Source organism: Lates calcarifer, linkage group LG7_1 (assembly GCF_001640805.2).
Source record: "Lates calcarifer isolate ASB-BC8 linkage group LG7_1, TLL_Latcal_v3, whole genome shotgun sequence".
NCBI lineage: Eukaryota > Metazoa > Chordata > Actinopteri > Centropomidae > Lates > Lates calcarifer.
The window spans coordinates 22,804,293-22,828,517 of NC_066839.1; the positions used below are offsets into that span (position 1 = coordinate 22,804,293).

The 24,225-nt window shown below is 39.8% G+C and overlaps 2 protein-coding genes across 3 annotated transcripts in view; both read left to right on the top strand.

Annotated features, from left to right (window-relative positions):
- Window positions 1-24,225, top strand: part of LOC108899331 (gap junction beta-7 protein-like) — a 494,318-nt gene that overhangs the window by 346,563 nt on the left and 123,530 nt on the right. The window lies entirely within an intron of this gene.
- Window positions 8,076-22,833, top strand: cep85l (centrosomal protein 85, like). 2 transcript variants are annotated; one of them, XM_018699750.2, is made up of 13 exons: window positions 8,076-8,433; window positions 11,674-11,769; window positions 12,911-13,761; window positions 14,133-14,218; window positions 14,806-14,923; window positions 15,037-15,204; window positions 15,472-15,624; window positions 16,496-16,647; window positions 18,126-18,243; window positions 18,581-18,631; window positions 19,477-19,575; window positions 20,133-20,313; window positions 21,053-22,833. In XM_018699750.2, the coding sequence occupies exons 1-13, from the start codon at window positions 8,385-8,387 to the stop codon at window positions 21,217-21,219; spliced, it is 2,289 nt and encodes a 762-aa protein (XP_018555266.1). In that variant the 5' UTR covers window positions 8,076-8,384; the 3' UTR covers window positions 21,220-22,833. The 2 variants fall into 2 exon arrangements, with proteins under 2 accessions (XP_018555266.1, XP_018555264.1); XM_018699748.2 differs by having other exon boundaries at window positions 8,078-8,433; window positions 16,493-16,647.

Here is a 24,225-nt window from a genome sequence, read left to right on the forward strand (position 1 = left end):
GCTGATGAGTGCCAACTGCCAGGTCGTAATGCAGTCTGAAGAGAAGACATAGAGTTTGTGAGGAGATTTTCTCTGGCTCACTCTGTGTTCCATAGATGTGTCAAATGTGGTGGGGCTATCAGGATGAGATGGCTGACTGTACAGTGGAGATGTGCTGGAGGAAGTCCATCCTCTTACATAGCATCACTGGAGGGAATGACAAAGAGTTGCTAGCATCTGTCTGGCTCAGTCTGAGTGTGAAGCCAAATTCCTACATTTGTTGCAGAATTAATGAGATGCGGTATCAGGACTCAGTAACAAAGCACTCTGAAAAGATGTCTATTTCCCAATGGCAAAACTGTCAACATTAGTCACAGATGCTGTGCTCACATGACACACTACTAAACTTAAGATATCATCATTAAGGAACTGTATCCTTTCCTTTCTTTCATGGCTGCCACTGCTTTGCAGTAATCATATTGGCTTGAGGTATTGAAGACTGATGTAATAGTTTTCTGGAAGAAAACAGCTATCAGATTCACCAATTAGTCTTCTAATTAAAGTGATTTAGAGATCTAAGCCTGATCTGGACTGAAAGAATATGACTGCACAGAGGGAGGCCAGAGGCGATGCTTGAGAAGCCATTAAATCTAATGAGCTAAAAAAGAAATTTGACTCCCTCATCTGGCTCCATCCTTATGCCAGAGTCCACAGGGCTGAAACTAGCAGAAAACCCCATCTCTTCTTTATCTCTGTGTACTAGAGAGGATGACACATCAACCAGGGCTAAAAGGAAATGATTTTATTAAACTGAAATATTACTTTACAACTTTACATTATCCATCTATCCATTATCTATACCACTTATCTTTTGTGGGTCGCAGGGTGCCTGGAGCCAATCTCAGCTGACACTGGATGAGACCTGGACAGAAATCTTGGTGAGACCAGATCGCAGTCTATCACAGACTGACATGTACAGACAAACAACCATTCACACTCACATTCACACCACAGGCAATTTAGAGTCACCAATTAACATAACCTGCATGTCTGTGGGAGGAAGCTGGGGGAGGAACTTACATCGACATGGGCAAAACATGGAAACCCCACACAGAAAAGCAACAAATACAACTGCTAAGCAGCTTGTGTATCAGCTGGTGTATCTCTTTACAGTGATGCCAAACAATTTCATATTGTTTAATTAAAGAAAGCAAGGCTTCAATCTGTGTTCTTCCATCATGGCACGAGCAATTGCTATCTAATCTGTTTTACAAACAGAAGCAGTACAATTGGTAAGCTTGCTGAGGAGCTGTGCAGCCTGTCACCTGCAGCTTCTCAGAGGACTGTCACAAAAAAATTCATTGCTGTTTTATTCATACAGTTTTGATCAACAGTCATAGTCAGAACTAACCTCAGTGACAAATGAGTTTCATATGGTTTCTGCTGAATGTCATTATAGCCGATCTCAAAGCAGCTGCTGTCATTAATTTCTATTTTTATCTGCAATGATAACAGTAATGATTCCTGGTTAAGATAGTACTCATAAGCTGTGATTTCACTCTACTACCAACAACTGAAAACAGAAACAAAAAATATGATGTACTCAAGAGCAACTATATTGTGAATCTTTTTAAGTCACTTGTGAATAATTACAGGCATCCACAAGTGAATTTCACACTTCAGGGACAAGAGCCAGTCTGGCAAAAATAGATCCAGCAAGAAATAGTGTAGAAGGGAAAAGACCAGCAGTCACACGTGGCTCACAAACCCAGTGGATACCTTGGAGCACAGAGCATGGAGCATATTGAGGATGGACATATGATGTTTTGTCAGACTGCACAGCACAGTTGTCAGGACTGACAGATGGAAGAGGGGTTACAAATGTAGACTCAGAGCAGAGTTACTCGTGATTAACATCATTGGGGTGGCTGTGGCTCATGAGGTAGAGCGGCCACTAATCGATCCCCGGCTTCTCCAATCAATGCTGAAGTATCCTTAGTATCCGAAGGCAAGATACTGCATCCCACATTGCCCCTACATTGTATGAATGGGTGTGGATGTTAGAGCGCTTCGTGCTAAGAGCAAGCGCTGTATGAATGTATGTGTGAATGGGTGAATGTGACACATAGTGTAAAGCACTTTGAGTGGCCAATAGGACTAGAAAAGCACTATATAAGTACAGTTTCCATAACAGTTTCTCAATATCAGCAGGGGGTCCAGCCAGAACAAGCATTCACTGAAAAACTATTGCAGAAAAAGCCCTGAACATAAAAACAGTCAAAACTGGGTTTGATTTAATAATCCTATATATCTGTTCACCAAAAAGCCATCATTCTTGTTATTTAATTATAAGTTCGATAGGTTCCTGCAAATATGCCCCAAGAGTTAGGAATCAGTTTTCTGCTAGGTTCATGGTAATTGATAATAGGTATTATCAATTAGCATGTTCAGGACAGATTTTATAAGTTGTTTGTCTGCATGTTGGCTGATTTTCATCACAGCATAAATGTTTGTTCACTGTCTCATGGTCTGATGCTCATTTTGAGGCATAACATCCTTCACATTGACCAATATGATGATGCAGTGCTCTCTTTTGGTTAGTTTGGCATGTTCTTGAAAGTGCTCGACAGTGTGCTTACAATTTCTTGATCCTTCTCCCTGACGACACACAAGGACAAGAATCATAATTGGTTGTAACTTGTAGTGTTGCCAGTCTCTGGACAAAGACGTGACAAGAATTTATGGCACTACAATTGCCTAATCTGTTCCCTCCTGGTACTCCAGTTTCCTCTTACAGTCCAAAGTTAGCAGGTTAGGTTAACTGGTGACTCTAAATTGCCCATAGTTGTGAATATGAGAGTGGCTAGTTATTTGTCTCTAGGGTGTACCCTGCCTCTCAGCCAATGTCAGTTGGGATTGGCTCCAACTCCTGACAACCCTTAAGGATAAGTGGTATGGATGTGGTGGTGGTGTTGGATGGATGGATCTGCCTATCTGACCATTGTGAAAGACAAAAAATGTGAAGTCTGATCAGGATTTTAAGTTATGTGTTCCTGGATATCAGCAGTTACAATGGGTAGTGCAATGCCACTACTATGGATAGAAATGATGGCAAATGGCGCACCCAGGTGACCTACAGATTGAGGCACAGACCATGATCCTCAACATTTCTGATTTCTGTCTGGCCAGGGGCATTTGTTTAATGTGATTTCCTATCTAATCTTAGTCCTGTCATTTCTCTGTTGTGACCACTGTAAAATACATTCACAAAATCCCCCTATCAGTGAATCAGGATCATCCCTTCATATAATTGAGAAATGTCTTCCCATTAAGGATAATGTTGTTAAATGGCCTGCTGGGTGGTCAAATGTTTTTTTTTTTTTTGTTTTTGTTTTTTTCAAAATAACATGATAAATGTTCTGGTTTTACTACTTAAATTTTCTTTGAAACTCAACTCAATCATATCACATAATCTTCATCAGTAGATGGACTACTAAATAGACCTTTTGTCATCTTTACAAGGTTTAGGAAGATCTCAACTTCAAGCCAATAGGACAAGAAGTCATTAAAGACTTCCTCAGAAAAATGAAAATTTGATCATCTACAATTTTAAGAGAATTGGACAAGCTCTTCCACTGAGACAGATTGTGTGATATGATTGAAAGGTCTCAAATACCTACTAAATGGACCTTGTCATGAGACAAGAGACCACATCATATATACTGTATCATTATCATGTCATCCATACAGTACATATGCTACTACTGGATGCAATGAGGACAACAAAAGAAGAGAGATTGTGAGATGACTGTTCTCACATCCAAACATGACTGGCCTTTAGTCTGAGATTGGGAATGTTGTTCCCACAGAGAGTACATCTGCTGTGTGTCAGACAGTGCTACAGCATGCCTCACTGCCTGCTGTTTGGTTGCTGTGGCTCATCAGCACACACCCATCGCCCAATGGGCGCAAAAAAGTGAAATCAGTGGGAGAGCCACACTGCCTCAGTGCTTCATTGGCAGAAAAAACACCACCACCTATCTTCAGGCCAAACTGTTACAGAATTTCTTGATGCATGACTTCCTCTATCACAGCTGCTGTGGGCCTCTTGGGCATAAGGAGCTGTGGAGAGCAGCTTGTGTGTGGCTGAGGAGATAGCAGAGAAAGATAAGCCAGAACGTGGCAGAGCAGAAAAAGACAAAATAAAGCTCTGAGATGGAACAGCTACTGCATGTGCCTGTCTGCTCTGATTCTAAAGCACACACACTGATTAGAAGAATTAGCTTATGGGGCAACCCAATAGCCCCATAAACCCTGAGCAGCGAGTCCCTGGCTCGACTCCCAATCCGGCCATGTTATTCCCCAACTCTCTCTTCTAGGATTTCCTGTCCATCTTATATATCCATGTCCTATCTTATAAAGGCACCTCAAAGGCTCACAAACTAACATACTGTGAACAGAGAGAGACATATGTGAATGAAAAGTTCTGAGTTTAAGAGGAAGTATATGCTGTAACGATTTATTTTTTAAAAGTGCTGCGATTTCTTGCCATCTTGTTGTCACCATGAGGTTACCAAGAAAATCCTCAGCTCCAGGCCCCAACAGACAGATCTGACCGTGGTATGAATCTTCTTATCTAACCCTTGGCAAGAAAGCAAAGGGTGTTTTCCAAAGTGTCAAAATATTAATTTAAGTTATTATTGTAATGGAGAAAAAAAGGGATTTGCTTTCACACAGTTCACACAATCTGTCTTCAACTTGAATGTATGATTACTAGTTTTTTTACTAAAAACCTTTGGATTCCAATATGTCTGGTAAAATCTGATTCATAGCCATAGTTTGGTCTTTAATCTTGGTTCTGACGGGATATATTTATTTTTTATAAGAGGTCTTCCATCTTACATGATGTCCCAGTGAAGTTAGACTTGCCCTATCTCAGAGTCCTGGTGGAAAAAATTTCCTTGTCACAATTATACATAGGCCTACTTAATCTATGATTAAGAGTAATGTATTGACCCATCCAAAATGTTTAAGTCAATTTGCAGTGCTTATGTGTTTATCATTCATGAGCTCATAAGCCTCCTAAAAATGCTTCTCTGAATTAATACCTTTTTATTTTATTCTGTTCGATGCAATCAATGTCAAATACCAACCTTCCAAAATAAGCTTCTGTTTATGGCAACACTGGAATGATGAAACAGTGTCAATAGTGTCTCTGCATTTTAAATAATTATAATATAATTTTAAATATGCTAAACAGTAGATTAATAATGTATGTGTAACAGTTTGTTATTTCAACCCAGACATACCTTTGTAATTTCAAACTAACAAAATAGAGCTAAATAAATTAAAATATATGAACAAAATAGAAATAAAATTTAAACTTTTTAAAAAAATGTCAAAAACATTTTTGAAGAAGCTTGTTAAAAAAGATGTGAAACTGAATAACAGCAGGTCTAGAGGTGTTTGGCGCATCTATATGAGTTGCTCTCAAATAAAGGGGAAGTCCTGAAACTGTGCATTTAGCAGTGGGAATGTATTGCCACCTTCTGATGAGATGGTGGAATATACCCTGCTAAGATGTTTCCTTCTGTGAACAGGGACTCTTGGAACTACAATTTAGAATGTATAAATAGGCTATCTGACATTAATAAAAGGAAGTTTAATCCTTAAATTGTGTTTCAGAGAGCAGGGAGAGTGTATTCTTTAAGCTTTACAACAGAGAAAAACATCCTCTATCACACAATATCATGTCCTGTTTTACCCAAGACATGAAAACAATATATTCATGTTATAATCTTATTTTGGTTTGTCGCTCAGATAACAGGATGTCTACAATACTGTAGAAATTTTATGCAAAGCAGTTCAAATGAATAGCTTTTGAGGAATTTTTGTGCAGTTTTTATTTTTGCAAGAGTCTTGGACCACTGCATATAAATGGAAAAAAATCTGACATACAGCCAATGATAGTCTGTCACTGTGTACTTTATCACTATGGTTTTGTTTCTTTCCCCATGAAACAATTAATGGTATCTGAAGATGGTCTACAGTCTTCTTTTTAAAGCAGGTTTCATTAACAGAAATAAGTTCACTTAGTGACATGGCTGTCTTCAGTCACAGGGCTCACTTAACCTTGGATCAAAGATTGACAAACATTTCTCATTGGGAATTTTAAGCAACATGCATTAACTTTAGTGCGTCTTGTTTAGTGCAATACTGTCAGTGCAAACAACTATTCAATTAATGCTACTTTTATTATTTACTTTTACTTTTATATGAGTAAAAACAACAGTGATCCTAATCTATAACATCACATGTGTGATTTAGCTAACAAATTGTCACAGTTTTCCAAAATATAGATTTAAATGAATGTGTTACCCATCTAAAGAGTAAGACTGGTCAAATTGCGAATAACACTAATGTAGTTATGTTGAATTCAGTCCTGCAGGGGGAGGACCTTCATGCTAAACTCACCAATCCCAGAGGTTTGGTGATCAAGAGCAGCATTCTGCTGGAGAAGACCAAACTGGAGGAGGAAGTCAGACAGCTGCAGCTGAAAATAACTGAGCTGGAAGGGTAAGATTAACCAGTCTGAAGGTAGAGCTACTGGGATAGTTTATGTGGATCACTTCATCTTTTATTCCTGCTCTGACATCTGTCCCTGTCTCTACAGTTTGGTGTCTACCCAGCAGGCAGAGATTGACAAGTAGAAAAAATAATCCACTCCACGCCACCGCACCCCTCAACTGACCTCAGATTGCTCCAACTTCCTTAGCTCAGCAGATAAGATTCTTTGATGGGGCAGGAGCTTGGAGCTGCTGTGCAGAACTTGTCCCAAGCAGTTCTTTGATAACTCCAGCCTTGGAGCCATCCCAGGTAAAGCCCAGCACACAAAAAGATTTTAAAATCTTACCCAATTTAGAAAATGTGAGAGACCACATACATGGTGACAAACAATGACAGATTTCACAGTTTTGTTCTTATAGTGTGTGGTGTGCAATGAGAAGACTAACATGGCACACCTCACACAAACAGATTCTGTCCAGAAAACCCAGAGTCTGGACTGTCAAAACTTGAAATCTTGTACAGTCAAACGTGACTCTCTTCAGTCAGCTTGCTTCCTGATTGGCTATCTTCTCATTCCACGTGACAATCCAGTGTACTCTCCACACTACAGGTTTTGATCATAAATAAATATTTTTCATGGTGGCCCCGATCAGGTAGTGTAAAATTACTCTTAATACACCTCACACAACAGGAAAATCTGGCAAGATTTGATGGGGAGGGGGCTTAAGTGGGGGTACACACTACAATATTTTCAGCCCCCTTCCTATTAAGTCAGCAAAGGCCCAATTATCTGACGATAAGAGTCCCGCCATGAAGATATCCACATGACAATTTGCAGGTGTAGTTAATGTGCCATCTACTGGCAACAGGGAATGCCATGTTAAATAATGTATGTACAATGTCTTTAATGTACTCCTCCCAGTGGGTGGATCACATCCACCTCAAATATGGTCAGACAATAACCTTGCTGTGGTGGTGTGGTGAATTTTGATGCTTTGCCATTAAACAAGACATTGGAGTAAGTAACATTGATACTGTCCAATCAACTCTAAATTTCACGTTTAATAAGAGTCGAGGCCTTAAGACTTCTACATGCCACTTGTCATTCATAGTCTTAACGCCACCTGCTGGCAACAGAAAGTAAGCTTTGCGTGACAAGCATCATTTAATTTACATGAAATTTTCACGGTCTGGAATGCAGTTGATACAGCCCAACATAATGTGATACAATATGTGGGATACATCATACATCACGGAATTACGTCAAAATCATACTCGAAGTGTCGACCGGCGTCCCGCGAGCACCCCCAACGCGCTCGAAGGTGCGAGGGAACGATCAGTGCTGCTTGCAGTTTTAATGTGTTCTTGACGATTTGTCACACAACGTCAGGTCGTTGTGCCTGCAGAGAAACCTCACGCGCGCAGAGCCCGTACCGTAATTGCACGAATAGACACTCTAAGAGAATCGACAGGAGTTTCCGTTATTTTGCAATGCGAAGCTGCTCCTAGGAGGATCTTCCGCCCGTGCGTGGTGCTGTGTTGTTTCGTGCCGTGCTGGCAGTACTGCGGCTGAGCAGCGGAGGAGGAGTTTGTAAGGAACACTTCCACTCGGAGAACGCTCAACTCAGAACGTAGAGGCTCAATTTAGACGAAGGGTTCCGTTATCAGACAAAATGATTTCGGGACCAAAGCCATTCCACACACAGTTTTTGAGCTTTTATACTGTCATGAATGATGCGGTCGCCGTGTTTTCATACTTTGGCCTTGTTTTTTTTCTTTTGTCCTCTGATCGGACTGCCGCCTCCCCTGCCGTGATATAAAGCCCACTGTCAGACAGAATGTGGTACAGAGGTGATTTTGAAGATGGACACGAATCTAATAAAACAGGTGAGTCGCCCATAAGATGACGGTCTAAGACGAGTAGAAGATGCCTGAGCTACGAGCGAAGTGGATCCAGCGAGTCTGTCTTAAAGGCCGAGAGCAGCTGCAGTAACAGCTAGCACCGACACTAACTGAGCTGAGCTACAAGGCTAAATTAACTATCAACAAACTGGGCACATGAGAACTTAGAGTGTTTTGTTTTATCATCTGTTTTCCTTGGCCAAGAGAGAACCAGCAACTGAGATTACTCAAGGTAAAGAATTCATTTGGCCTTACGAGGGAATTATCAACCAGAGCTGTGATATGCTTGAAATAAATAGTACATAGTAATAATAACAACAACAACAATTATTATTATTATTATTTATTGTTTGAATCATTGATATTAACATTTACCCCAATATAGCAAATGTATGTAAAGTCAAACAGTAATCTATAAAGGAGTAACTAAATTACACTGTTACATTGTACATCATACAAAACTCTCAACATTATGTGAAACTAAATTTCATTACTCTTTTTCATTTGGAGAACAGAAATTTGTATAATGATCAGCAGTGGCAATAAAGTGCTATAACGGTAATCACAGTACTTTTTCCACTAATGCAGTAGTGTGGTCAGTTAGAAGTTACTGTTTGATGCCAGTTATTATCCTGCTGAATACTGTTACTGCAACATACAATTTTAACAATGAATTCATTGTCCCATAATATTTCCATAATACTACTTAAGTGATTATTTTTAGTCAAATATGCCAAAACATGACATCCCGTTCTCTCGAATGTGAATATTTGTTGGTTTTGATGGTTCACTATGATATTCAGCTACTTATTTTTGGATGCTGGAGTCATAGTCACACTATTATTATTAAATATTATAATAACAATAATAATAATGATAATAACAATTGCTAGTAATAATAATATAATAATAATAGTTGCTTAATTTATATAGCACAGCTCATACAGCAACTGCAACTAAAAGCATTTTACATCAATGAAAGTTGCTGTAAAATGCACATTACAGCAAAATAAGAAAAGCCCATAAAATGATAAATAGGTTTGATACCAGCTACATAAACACCAGCATAAAAAGATAAATGGTTTTAAAGTTTCATTTTAAGTAATCTGGTGAGTCAGATGATCTGACCTCCACTGGAAGGCTGTCCCAGAGGTGAGGACCGATGACACAGGAATGCAGCATCTCCAGATATCTTAGTTCTATTCTAGGGAATATTTAAGAGACCAGAGTTAGAGGATCTTATGGATCTAGAGTTACTCCACTAAGAGATTTAAAAACAAAAAATGCATAATCTTAAAATTCATTCTAACATTGTGCCAAGGAAGAGCCTTTTTAAACTGCAGTAATGTACTCTCTATGTTCATTTTTGGTAACAAGATGTACTGCTACATTTTGGATCATCTGAAGATTTCTTTGGGAGCTCTGAGAACAGGGGATTACAATAGTTAAGTATGCTGCAAATAAAAGCACAAATAAGTCTTTTGGTGTCTTCCTTTGACAGGAGAGTTTGTATGCAATATTTCTGAGATAGTTAAATGCATTTTTAGTGACATTTTTCACCAGAGATTCAAAGGACAGGTCACAGTCAAAGATAGCACAGAGGTTCTTTGCTTCATGCTTTGTGTTCCTATGCTAACTGTTGCAAATGACCACTAAAATGAGTCTTGTGAGTACCTCAGTTTGTTGCATGTTAATGTTGTTGATGCAGCAGAACAGTTTATTGATCGGGCTTATGTTTTCAGAAGAGGAGGAAATATATAACTGTGTATCGTCAATATAAGTATGAAAATCAGTTTAATGCTCTGTGCTGATATTTCCCAGTGGCAGCATATACAGATTCAAAAAGTTTGGGACCCAGAATGGACCCCTTAGAGACACAACAGGTGACCTCAATTTTAGATGACACCTGCTCACCCAGAGACACATCTCTTCAGAAGAGGCTGGAACCAGTTTAGATCTTTTGTTAACATGGGATGCTATGATCAGTGGTGTTGAATGCAGTCAAGAAGTACAAGAGCTGATATATTTCCTTCGCCCAGATTCATTGCTAGATCATTTACCTTTTTTTTATTAATGCTGTTTCAGTGCTGAAATGAGAGCTGAACTAACTGCACTATGATCTTGCCCATCAAATGTAAATTTGAGATTAGCTTGAAATTACTTACCAGAGAGCTGAATTGGTATTTTTTTGAGGGGGCCATTTGAGAGGTTGTAGTACCCAAGCATCTTTGAGCAGAGACTGATTTACATTTCCAATATGTAATTCTAAAGACAACTAAATACTTGTTTACAATAGTAAGTTGCAGATGTGGTGTTGTGGTGCTAACAGGTTTAAGGAGTTCCTTAATTTAATGTCAAGAGGTCGAGATGGGACAAACAGGAGTCTGAGTTGCACATTTTTTAAGAATGTTTTTAAAAAACAGAAGAAAATGCAGAAATGCTCTGAGACAGTCGACATCGTACCCTCCTTGGTTCCAGTAATTACACAACATGAATGAGAAACAAAAAAGTAGAACATGGTTGTGTGGTGCCTCCAACATCTGGCTTGTTCTGGTGCATCCCACAGATGTTCAGTCAGATCTGGAGGCCAGGTCAACACCTTGGGCTCTTTGTCGTGTTCCTTGAGCCTTTTCTGAGCAGTTTTTGTGGTGTGGTGGGAGCACCGTCCTGCTGGGGGAGGCCCCTGCTGTTGGGGAGTGCATTTGCCATGGAGGGGAGGGGCTTGGTCTACAGCAATGTTACATTGGCTGGCATGTATCAAAGTAACAGCCAGATGAATGTCAGGCCCCAAGGTTTCCCAGCAGAACTTTGTATTGTAAAGAGATGATTAATGTTATTACTTCACCTGTCAGTGTTTAATGTTGTGGCTGGTCATTGTATGTGCAAGCACACATTTCTGATGGCTTACTTTTTTATGGGAACACTGCATTACTTCTGTTAACCACAGGATTGTTCTAAAAAAGAGTTGTACAATCCTGTCTCAGTATAGACATGAAATGTTTTCATCAAGAAACCACTGGCAGTGCTGTAACAAAGACTCAAAACTAAGTAAATAAATAGATCAATTCTGAACTGAAAAACCCCAAACTGGTGACTGTCAGAAAGAAGTTGTTGTATTTTCTCTGTGGATGTAACACATTCAAATACTGGCCAGCAGCCCACCTGATAAGCCTGTTTTTTTGTAACTGAATAACTTGTAACAGCCTCTTAAAAATTCCTGTTTAGGCCCTGGAAACAGTATGTGTGGTGGGCGCAGACACAGCACAGTGTCTGACAGTGGCGACACTGGCATTGGCACTTACTACTCTGACAGCGTGGAAGGTAAGATGTCCTGTCTATTTACTCAATATCACTGCCTACACACTCTTTTATTACAGAAGAACTCCCATGTTTTTACCAGCTCTGTTGTTTTGTATCTAATTCTGCTCAAATGTGTATTGCACACAAATCTCCTGTTTCTTATCAATATTCTGTTGACACTAATTAGACTATTGACTCACACATCAAAAGTGATGGCAGGCAAGAGTGCCATACCTTATAATCAAAATGTTCCCCAATGAAGATGTGGATCGTGTCATATTCCTCCTCATGTGATGATGATGTGATCAAACATTGCCTAGGAGGGTGTAATAAGATCTGAGACTAAGAACTGAGACTGTCAGGAATCCTGCTGGGATATAAACAACTCTTACACAATTAAAATGCAGCTATAATAGTCTTTATATATTAGTGTTATAAACTCTCCCTACATTTGTTACAAGCTGGACACACAGTAAAGGCTTTTTCACATTGCGGGTGTATTTTTCACGCAATTAATTCGCACAATCAATTTCGACCTCTTGTTTTTGTAATGGCTGCTTTCACACAGAACGCAGATACTGGGGGATGAAAAAGCGCTGACAATTTTTTTCGAAAGGAGGTCGATTTTTCTGAGCTTTCACACTGCAAATAAAGGCATCACAATCACACAGACTGTCAGAGGTTGCTCTGGGTCAAAGGATCCCAGTAGTTGGGCCCCTGCTTCCTCAAATGTGGCAGTCGCTTCCCCACCAGGACCTCAAACTGTCCAACAAACATACTAAAAAATATGTCTGCAACCGGCTGCATTGGAGCTTCAGTTTCTGTATATTAGCGGGCAAGTATCTCGTATTTTTGCATTCTACACTGTATGTGAAAAGGTCTTCAGCCTGTAAGAGCAAATTGATTCAACTGATCTATAAGAACCTGTAAACATGCATATAGCTATGTAGTGTAGGTTACCATAGTGATGTGCCCTGATTAAAAGATTTTAAAGTTAGACATTGGATCTATCCAGCAGTCTATAAATCACTTCATGTGCCTTTAGGCTGCTGCATCCTTTCACTAATATGTCTGTGTTGATGTTGCTGTGTTGATGATGATGATGATGATGATGATGACGTCTGACTTGATTCACAGTCTTCATTTGTCTTTCTTCCTACAGACGATTCCAGTTCCAGTACCACACCTTTGTCTTTCCAGCCACTCTCCCAACATCACATGGGCCAGGATGATGATGTCATCCCCATTGTCCATGTCATGCCATCCCCAGCCTCCTCACCCAACACCAGTTTTAGAATACCATCCTCGCCCAGCAGCACAAGTCCCTGGAGCAAGTCTTGCCAGCTGCTTACACCAGCCATGTCTCACCTGGGTGCACCAAGCTGTCTGGACATCAACCATCAACCCATCCGGAGGTGGTCCTCTCTCACTAAGTTGTCATCTGGGGCTGATAAGAGCTCCACTACATCAGGATATCAGTACAGTCCAGATTCGCAAGGCTCCTTGGACAGAGGTCTGCTATATGGATACAGAAAGGAACCCCGTGGCTCAAATGTGGACCTTTATCTACCTTTATCTTCCTCCTTGCTCTGCCATAGCTTGCTGCAGCGCTCACCAGGTGCTGGACCCTGCTATCGGTACAACCACAGCAGTAGATCAACTGGTTTGGAAACAGGCCTGTCACTTTCCTCAGCATTGTCCTCACCGGTAAAACACAACAGTTTGGACATGAGCTATAGTGTTTTACCAGAAGCTAAACTAGGTCGGGGAAGTGGACAGATTTATGGCCTCAGCTTACCCAAACAAGCAGACTCACCACTGGGTCATCAGACTGACAGAGGCTCCCCAATTCAACCTGCAGTTCGCACCCAGATGTGGCTGACTGAGCAAATGGAATACAGGCCCAAAGCAGAGTGTGGAAGTGAATTTGGTCAGATCAGTTGTACTGGAATAGAGGGCTGTGGTGGAGATGGGTCTTCGTCATGGCAACAGCAGGAACCAGGGGTTAATCAGGCAAGAGTGGTATTATAATAATGTGATAGAAGAGGAAATAATAAGGGAATTGGAGAGAGGAAAGATGAGAAAAAGCATGGGGAATGAAAGACATGCATTCACATAAGAATTACAGTTCCTATACTTCCCTGGTAGTAATACTTAAAAAAACCCATTTTCCAAACTGCATGTCCTCAAACATTTCTCTCTTTTAATGGAGAAATACACAATAATAACATGACAACTGTCAATTAAGAATATTTCTTATACATTCTGGAAGTAGGTGTTTATGTTGATCAAAATTATAACTTTCACAAAGGCTAGTGATGTTATTACAGTATGTACATTCATGCACTGTATGTGTTAAACTACCTGTTCATGTATGTTACCAGATGCTGATGGGGACCTCTCTTCCTGTCAACACTCTGGTGAAGGTTAAAGAGGGGTTACTGAGACAGAGAGAACTGGAGATAGATAGGTACTGCAGGACACACTCACAACCGCACCGCAAACTGCAGCCTCCAGAATGACCATCCATTTAAATCAATAGCTCTAAAACTGCATCAACACAAACATTACATTGGAACCACCATGAAGAAGGAATAATTACAGGACCATTGGATTAGGCTGTGCCAACACAACGTGTTAATCAGGAAATAGAGATATTTATTTATGTAATATTTAAGTTAAAAAATAACATTGGAGCAATTAACGACGCTTGGTGACACATGACACAGAGTTGATAGCATAGACAACTTACCAAATCAGCAGTGCTAACTTTTATCCTCTTAGCAATCCCAGAACTGAAGCTTAAGACCAGAGGTCATTGACCTATGACCTGCTATGTTTAGTTAATTTGACTTCTTAATTTTAAAAATAAAAATATGAAAACTGGAGTTTTGGGGTGTTTGCAGGCTCTAATGTTTGCCCTGTTTTGGTATGGTCATCCTGTCTTTATGTATGGCTGCTGTACAATCTTAAAAAACCTGAAAAAAGACGTTTGTCATTTACAGCTGTATTTACAGATTCCAATATTTACAAGCAGGAATGAAATCTGTGTTCCAGACAAAAGCAGCAGATCTTGCAGCTCCATGCCCGGATCAGAGAGAATGAGCTGAGAGCACAGCAGGTCCTGCAGAGCCAAAAAGGGAGGTTTGACAACCCTCATATCCTAAATACTAAGGTAACACTTGGTCGCATCTCTGTGATGAATGAGCGTTCACATTTATAATTTGATAGTTACATATAAAATATTTGTTGATAAAAGTAACAGCACAAGTTCTGCTTGTCCAGTAGGAGTCAGCAATGAGAACGCCATGCAAACAGCCATCTGATAGACTGTGTTGTGATGAAGAACTTAGTAGGAAGCTAGCAGTGGCTGAACTGGAAGTACTCCATCTGAATGAACTATTCAAGCAAGTCACACAAAAATATACAGAGGACATCAGAAAACTGGAGGAAAAGGTGCAGAAAATAAAAAAGACATAAGCTTAATACTATGAGTAATAGTTATAGTAATTATTTTATCATTTTGAGGACAAATGACAGTGTTTCATTTGTTGCTTTTTAAATTATTTTGTGTACCCACATGATAACTGATGTGAACAAATTGATTTTATGTGTGTTTTATTGTGTAGCATTTGCATATGCTATTTATGTTGAAATTGGTTAGCTGAATGTTATATGACATCAGTGTATTAATTATGAGGGTTTTTTTTTTTTGGTTCCCAGATAAAGACGAGGGATCGATACATCAGTAGTCTAAAAAAGAAGTGTCAGAGAGAGAGCGAACAGAGCCAAGAAAAACAGCAACGTATAGAGACACTGGAGAAATACCTCTCTGACCTTCCAACGCTGGATGAGGTGCAGGCCCAGACCCAGCAGGTACACACACACACGGAAACAAACACACATAAACTGTGGCTAGGTGTCTCTGGCATCAGTGAGTGGCTTTTCTCTAGGGTTAGAAGTTAAGTGAGAATCCACAAACTACTGAGAGCTGAAAACAGAGAGAAAAACAGCCACAGATGTGTAGAACCATTCAGTTCATTACAAGACACTGCTTTGGCTGATGGAGGAGGCTGGCTCCAGACCGCTCTGCTACTGATCAGGACCACAACAGCATTAATGCGAAAATGTTTCAAGTGTACTCATTACAAGCACAAATCCTGCAGTAAAAATCTTATCTAAGAAAAATGTTAGTGGTATAATGTGCTGTGAAATGTTACTATTATATATTAATATGTTATTACATTATTGTTATTACATACATGCCACTGATTATTGAACTATACAATGCATTATCAGTTTATAAGCTTATCATCTGTTTCATGTATATTCATTTTCATTTGTAAAGAAATAAAACAGATACAGATGTAAATAGAACATGTTCTGCTGAAATGTAGTGAAATATAAAGATAAATATAAAAAGCATCAAATAGAAATACTAAGTATATATTGATAAATGGTCAAGTTGCAGAAGTGTCCTGACGATTTTTAAATGTGATAAGCTCAGACCTTCACTCATTGTTACATTTATGTACAGCATGCCCATAACACATCATTACTATGTTACTCAGCAGTATTTGTTCAAGATCATTGTGGGTATGCATTGTTTGTAAAGCTTAATTAATAGCCCCACACATCAAAATTTAGAACACGTCAATGGTGCTTGTCACACATTGACAATAAACAGTTTGTATCAAAGCATTGCTCAAATGTAGTGACCACACAGTGTATTGTGTGTGCTCAGCAGGAAGAAGTTAAGCAGAAAGCCAAGGATCTGGAGAAAACAGTTTCCCAGTTACAGAAGAGCCTGGAGGAAGGATGTGCTCTGATGAAGGAGAAAGACATCAGGCTTGAAATGCAGGCCAAGAGGGAGACGGAGTTAATTGCATCTGTACACAGGTACATCATCAACCAATACCTGTCCTGATAACCAGCAGTTGTTACAGTGTTTTAATGTGTATTCCGACTGAATGCAAAGCAAATTATCACCTTGTGCTTAATCATGCAGTTTTTTTCTGTCTATATTTATTTGCCTCAAACAGCCAGTGCACAAGCTGATATTTGTTTTTTCTCATCAGCAAAACAGACCAATGTTGTTTGTGAGTGTGTGCCTGTGCTGTATCAGTGTGTCAGCTGGGAACTTTAGTGCTGATGCAGTTTCAGTCTTTTTGTCTTCTGTCTGTACATTTCAATTTTAAACATGTAATTTGCGCAAATTGAGGTATATGACTATATACCTCAATTTGCGCCAGTTAGATAAATTGCAATTTAGGGCTGCATGATTAATCATATTAAAATCACAATCTCAATTCAGAGCTCATTTCTAAATGACAATGATTCTGCTGTATTTTCATCAGGGACACCCGCTGCATCAAAACAAACGCTCCTATCTCCCTCAGCCAATGACAATGCACCATTACACCACATGATTCACAGATAAACCCGGTGAAAGTGAGTGACACTGGCTAATGAGCCAGAAATTGTGTTGGGACAAATAAAAAGGGCAAAACGTATCTAGAAGAAAACCTGATGGTGGTAAGAACCACCCTACTGTGCCAGTGCAGAAAAAAGATTAGCAAGTTCATTCTACCATTTTCTGTTCTTTGTCTCTCTCTCTTTTGGCTTAAGTGCATATTTTGCAACTTCATAATATTGCAGCAGCAGCGGCTCACATTTCCTGTGGCAGGCAGCCGCTACAAAATGTATGTCGAGGAAACACAGCAGACTAGTGTTGGCGTCTTGGTCATAGCTCAGTTATCTCTCTTGCTGGCCTGCTTACACTCTCAGCCGTTCTCACGACGGGCATGCAGCTCTCAGCAGGTAGAGCTCACCTGACACCAGAGCGAAGAGAATCAGAGTGACTGCCTGCATCACGCTGTGTGAACTGTGAGGCAGCACAAAAACCAACTCGTACACTGACATTCTGTGAGTTGAATCAGGGTCCTCCCGACTGATGCATCAAATAGTTGCCATTTAGGGGGCAGCCCTAAAATCTTACACAGTCTATCAAAATACCTGTCATAAGGAAATTACAGACTCAATCACCCGCCACTTAGCCAAAGATATGGCCTGTCCTATATCAGGCACCATTGTATTTTCTGTTCCGTTTCCTCTTGTATTGGATAAATGAGTGCATAAAACATACTGAAATAAACAGTGAGAGAGAATTATGACCTCAATTATAAGCAAAATGTTCATTTTCTCCAGAATCGTGCAGCACTACTGCATGTCCACTGTCGTCTTTGCAGTAACGATACACTGTATGTACAGAATTGTTTTGCATTCAGTCTGAACACACTCCTTCTCTACATTAGATTGCTCTGTATATACATACATGTCTGTCTCTTTCTCTCTGTCTCTGGCTCATCTCTGTAAAGCCTGCAGCAGAAGGTGCAGCAGTGTTTGGATGATGGGGTGAGGTTGCCAATGCAAGACCTGAAGCGACTTGAGGTAGAAAACACTCAACTTCTGGAGCAGCAGGACCATAGTAGCAGGGTAGCATCCTAAATACACACACACAAATAAATGCACACATACACAAATGAAGTCATTAGTCCAGGTGGCTGTGACTCAGGAGGGTAGAGCGGTCACCCACCAATCAGAAGGTCAGTGGTTTGATCCATGGCTCCTCCAGTCTGTGTGCCTGGGGCAAGATACTGAAGCCTGATTTGCCCCCAGTGTGTGTCAGAAAGCACTTTGTATGTATTGAACAAGTGCTGTATGAATGTGTGAATGTGACCTGTAGTGTGAAGCGCTTTGAGTGGTCGACATGACTAGAAAAGCACTAGTGCAGTCCATTTACCATTAACATGTTATTTCTTCTCCCCACCAGCTGATTGAGCATCAGAAGGAACAGATTGAGAGACTGACTTTGCAACTAACGGTATGTGAATAAACAAATCCTGACAACCAACCTGACTACATGTGAGCCAAAGCAAGACTGTCGTTTTGTCATGATGAATGCAAAAAAAGTATGTACTGGAAAAACAAGTAGTGAGTAACACTGAGTAAAGAAAACAGCCAAAACTCTTTTCATCTGTTTCCTCTTGGGAGGAAATCAAATACCAGTAAGTATATATCCCAGAATGACAAAGCATGACTTCAGTGTAGCTATAATCAATATTTTCATATTAACAATGGATCACTTGACCTCTAGAATTTTTTTATATGCAAAGGGGGTTGCTTCTAGTGACAGATCTGCTGAGAATTATCAGTCAACTGGAGCTTTTTAGCCTCTTTTATCTTATAGTTTTGGTTTTTGCATCAGCAACTTTACTGTTTTGGTTCACTTTCACTGCCCTCAGTGTTGTCTTTCAGGTGCAGAAATAGGCTGACAGCTGTCTTCCTGCTTGAGCTTGCAGTGAAAGATTGATTTATGTTTAGAACAGTACATGTATTGCGTGCAGAGAGCTGCTTGTGCTGCTTAACATTAGCTTGTATGTGCATCTTTGGAGTTGAAAAGTCAGTTACGCTGAATTCTGTGCCCCCTTCCTCAACTCAGATAAAATATCCAAAGCAGGTTTTTTCATCTTGGAGCGACAGATTTTTATTTATTTGTCCAAACTTCTTTTGCATCATCATTCATCTAGAAACCTTGCCTGTGTGTAGTTACAATGTAACTGTTAACAATGTATATTAAAAGCCATCATTTCTGACCCACACACATGCTGCCTGTTCTTCATCTAAAGAATAAATCAGGCTTACCTGTCACATTCTGTGCTTTGTTAGGCCACTAGTACAAGACTGCAAAAGAAAAGAGGCCTTTCTCATCGACAACAGTCTCATCAGGACGAGAGCATGGTCACCCCATCCAGAGCCTTCCCGCAGGTATCAGTGTTGGAACTGAATAATTTAATGCCTCTCTGTCTTTCTGCTGTCTTGCTATAGAACACATAATGAGTTGGACATGATGTGGTTACTGATCAGCCCAACTGCCCTCTGCCCCACAGACCCCAAGCCAGTGGTCCTCCAAGTGTGGTGGGTGGAAATGCAGGGTATAGTGAGGTTACACTGATGAGGAGTGCAGTGTATGTGAAACAAGCCCACAGAACTAAACTTAACAAATTACCATTAGAGATTTAAGATATATGTCCCTTTACAGCAGTCAAAAGTTTGGAATGAACCATCATGCTGTTAAGCTTGTATTACACATTTGTAGTTCCACATAGTCATCAAATGATTCCATCCCATCAGTTCCTCACAGAGGTAGATAGATCCACAGATATTTTGCTACTGAAGAACAAAGACTTAACTCTGGTATCTGATCAGTTAGGTTTGTCAGCACACCGAATTCCTATCTGGAGAGAAAAGGTTAGACTAGTATGTTCCTGAAGGTCAGGTTTACGAGAAACTAAAATAAACTGTCTTTGTTTGTCATTGAGAAGCCGCGGCAGGTGGATGAAGGCTTGTTGGTGCATCCTCTGTCCCATGTGGAAATGCCAGAAGTGGGCCGGCTGCTGAAGGAGATGTCCCTGTGTCTACTGGACCTCCAGGCTCTCTGCAGCATCCTGGCTCAGAGAGCGCAAGGGAAAGAGCCCAACCTGTCTCTGCTTCTGGGCATGAAATGTATGTGGATTACCACACACGTACACATATAGTCTTTAAACAAGTCTGTGAGTAAAGGTAGAGGTATTGTTTAAGCTACATCTTAACAGCATATAGGTATACTGAGTGTAGCAGTAGTGGAAGAAAAAAATATTACTGATTCCTTGTTTGGATAATCTATTGTATAATCAATTTTTGACCAGTAAAGCGGTTTCCCCTTAGATCCAGTCTTTATGCTTAGCTATGCTTACTACCCCAGCTCTGCATTTAGAACAGAGAGTGCTACTGATGTTCTCATCTCACTTTTGGCAAGAAAGGCAAGACAGGTTTATTTATATAGCACAATTTCAACAAGAAGGTAATTCAAAGTACATAATCAAGACAACAAATTTAGAGGTAAGTGGCAAGTAAAAATAAATACAAGAGTAAAATGGAAAATCTCCGTGTTTAGTTTTGTATCTTGGGACAGAAAGCAGACCTGTCCCAGATGACCTGAAGGATGTAGATGGTTAGAATCAGTAATACATCTGCTTGTCTCTTTACTCTGTCTTCTGTCAAAGTGCCACTTTGTAGCAAATGTATTGCACTGCTTGATTAGTACAGAGAAACATTTGGCTCAAGACATAAAACACAAAGATGCAGTATTTTCCTATGTTAGCTAACAGAGTATAAGTCTTTAAATCTCAGCTGTCACACCTGCATTTATTTAATCTGACTATTTCCCCAGTGATAACTTTTTGTTCCTTGTGTTTCTGTCCAGCATTGAGTGTTTCAGCAGAGGAGAGTGACTGCAGAGCAGTGGCAGAGGAAGAACTGAGGTTCAAGCTGCTAGAGGTCGGCCAGCTAAGGAGAGATATCGATGAGCTGAGGAAAAGCATCTCAGACCGTTATGCTCAGTATATGGGTGACAGCTGTGTCTCACAGTAACACCCAGCACCTTCCAGCTTGGATGGCACTATTTTAACCCAGTGTGTGTTTTAACTATTTATATAGTGAAGTGGTTGACCTTCACATTTGTTGCAGACTCAGTAGGACTGCATCAGAGCTCACCCAAAGGGAAACACAGACCACAGTTTAGTGTGGATGTAGGACTTGTTTTCTGTATCACAGCAGTATAACAGCATTCACAGTGGCAATGATTCACAAACCAAACTCTCCTGGCTAACTGTGTTGCAACAAGAGTGAAACCATCTTCAGCTTCTTTGATCTCCTGGAGTCAACACAACTGAAGGAAAATATTTGGAGAGAAATGAGGCATTAGAACAGCCATGTTTAGTTCTAAAGCGATCTGTCTCTCTAAAGTGATTTGTTGTGATTAAGAAGCGAAAGAGCTGAATCTATCACTAACTGAAGAAACATGTTTATCGCTGCATGGATTGATATTTTTATACTTATAACATGTTAAATGACTCTTTGTAATGTGATTAACCCACAGACAATTAGCTTCAACAGTGTAGTTTTCCTCAGCTTTTTGGAGCATTTTAGCGGTATACTATATCTGCCACATGTGTAAATTAGAAACTGTTGGCTTACACGTTCGACATAACAACTTTATAAGGTGATATCTCAGTGTTGTGTTCACAGCTTATTGTGCTGGCCCCTGTTGACCCAAAATATCTGTTTTTATAACTTAATGGTTTAGAGAAATATTACAGGCTTGCATAATTTGCCTACCTGCCTAAATAAACAGAGAATGCTTCACACATTCAGACATATTCAGAGTGGAACAATAATAAATATGCAGAACAATTTGAAAAGACTGTAAGGCAAACTGTATAAACACATACTCAAACTGCATATTGATGCAACCTTTGGATCTCTCCATACATCATGAAACTGAAATGCATATCAGACTTCTGGATGGAACTGTTAGAAACTCTTATCTATGTGAATTTAAAAAATCGTAATAAGCAATATAAACTGTGCAGCTGTGCTGTTAATCAGTCATAGGACTCTTAATTAATGGGCAGATGAATAATTGAATAATGATTTCATCAGGTGATGTCACAACAAAACGATTCAGGAGCTGCTCTAGGAGCAGTTATTTGTACAGTCAGCAAGTTCTTTGGCATCATGTCATGTATTATTTATTAATGTTGTGTCTGTCACTTTTTAAGTACTTATTGTTTGTAGTTAGCTTTGAGTACAGTGAACTTTGCAGCCAAAGAAGCTGACACAGCAAACTGAAACAGCACATGCACTTTTTGGTCGATTTTGTCAAGTTGGAGAATACCAAGCTTCAAACCAACAATCAACATTCTGTCTGCACGTTTTAACAGGTTTGTAAGATTTAAGTGCTCCAACCAACTATGAGGTCTCTGTGTGTTCAGTCCACCTGTGGATGATTTATCAAGCCACTGGATGGCTTGTTCTACTGTATAAGAATTTATTCTTTGATATTCTTTTAGTTTTACTGCCACAATCTATGAATGTCAAAGGTCTCTTTATTTACAGTAATGCACCTAAAAAATGTGTTTGTTGACAGTACGGAGGTTTGATCTTATTTGTTCAGATGGCGAATAAAATTATTTTTCTAAAGAATTCTGTATTATGTATAATTTCTGAGAAACTTAGAGAAACAAAGTTTAATGTGCTTTATTGCATGCTACAGGAATGTCAGCCTGCAAGGGTGAAGATTCAAAGCAAAGGAGAGGAGATTAAAGTTTAGACTTTGTAGTCTATAAAAAAGATTTGCAAGATTAAACCTGTGGAGCAGAATATGATCTGAAAACATAAATTAGATTAAAGTATTCAGTAAAACTGTGACTGGATCACAAGAAACTGGCACCTGCTAAAATATGACTTCAAACAGGTACTTTTCCTTTTCTATTTTCTTTCTCTCCTCTCTGTATGCCACAGGGTCATTGTTTGGCTCTTCTCAGTTTCTCTCTTTGAAGCTTATTTGAGGCACTTTCTCCACCTTAATGACACCATCATTTTCATTGCCCCCACCCATGTTAGAGCTCAGATTGATAATAACGTACCTGGTCCACTGGCCCCTAACTTAGTGCCCCTCTTCCACAAATCTTGGTGTAATATTAGACTCTGATGTAAAAATGGACCTCCATGTAAAAAGGTTGTTCCAATCATGTTTTTTTCATCAGTTGTGAGTTAGCCTTTTTCAGTTGTGCCTATATTGATTGGTTCTTCCACCTGTTGGGTGGTACTAATAGAGGATAACACTGAGTTAACCACCAACATCACCTGCTTGGAGCAGTTTAGAGATGCAGTATAAATTCCCATGGCAACAGACCTCAGGTAAAACCTATCCACCTTTCATAGTCCGGGTTGATCAGGAAGTTACGCCCGACATCACTAAGTTACTCTGATAAGCAGGTAACCTCGCTGGTTTTTGGTGTTTGGCAGGACACTGGTACTGTTTAGGCTGTTCAGTTTGCAGTGGCAGTGCTTGTTGTTCAGCTGGGTGTGATCCTTCTTTAGCCTGAAAATGTGCACCTGACATGCTGACAGCCTGTCATGCAGTTGTCAGAGCTTTATCCAATATTAGATTTTCCCCAGAAGTAAATTGCCTTATAGCACCATGAGCACACTGTCCTAAGATGTGTCTGCATGCTAGCATGTTAACTTTTAAGATAAAGAACTTTTTGAGTGGAGACCTGGAATGTCTGGAATACTCTGCATGGCCACATGGAGTAGAGTGTGCAGTTTAACTGCGTCTCTACCTGTCATTAAGTACATCCTTACTGCAGTTTCTTGTGCAGGCAAAGGACCCGGCAATATCAGAGTCCAAATCAACTGCTTGTGTCTGTAAACACAACAATGGTGAATCCACTTTTGCATACTAGTCTGTGCTTTTTCATGAGTGACAAAATAGATGTCAAAAGATTCTCTGGAACCAGATTGTCAACAACTACTTCTTGATTTTATATGATATCCACTGGCCACATTACTTTGCTCTTTGCTTATACAATA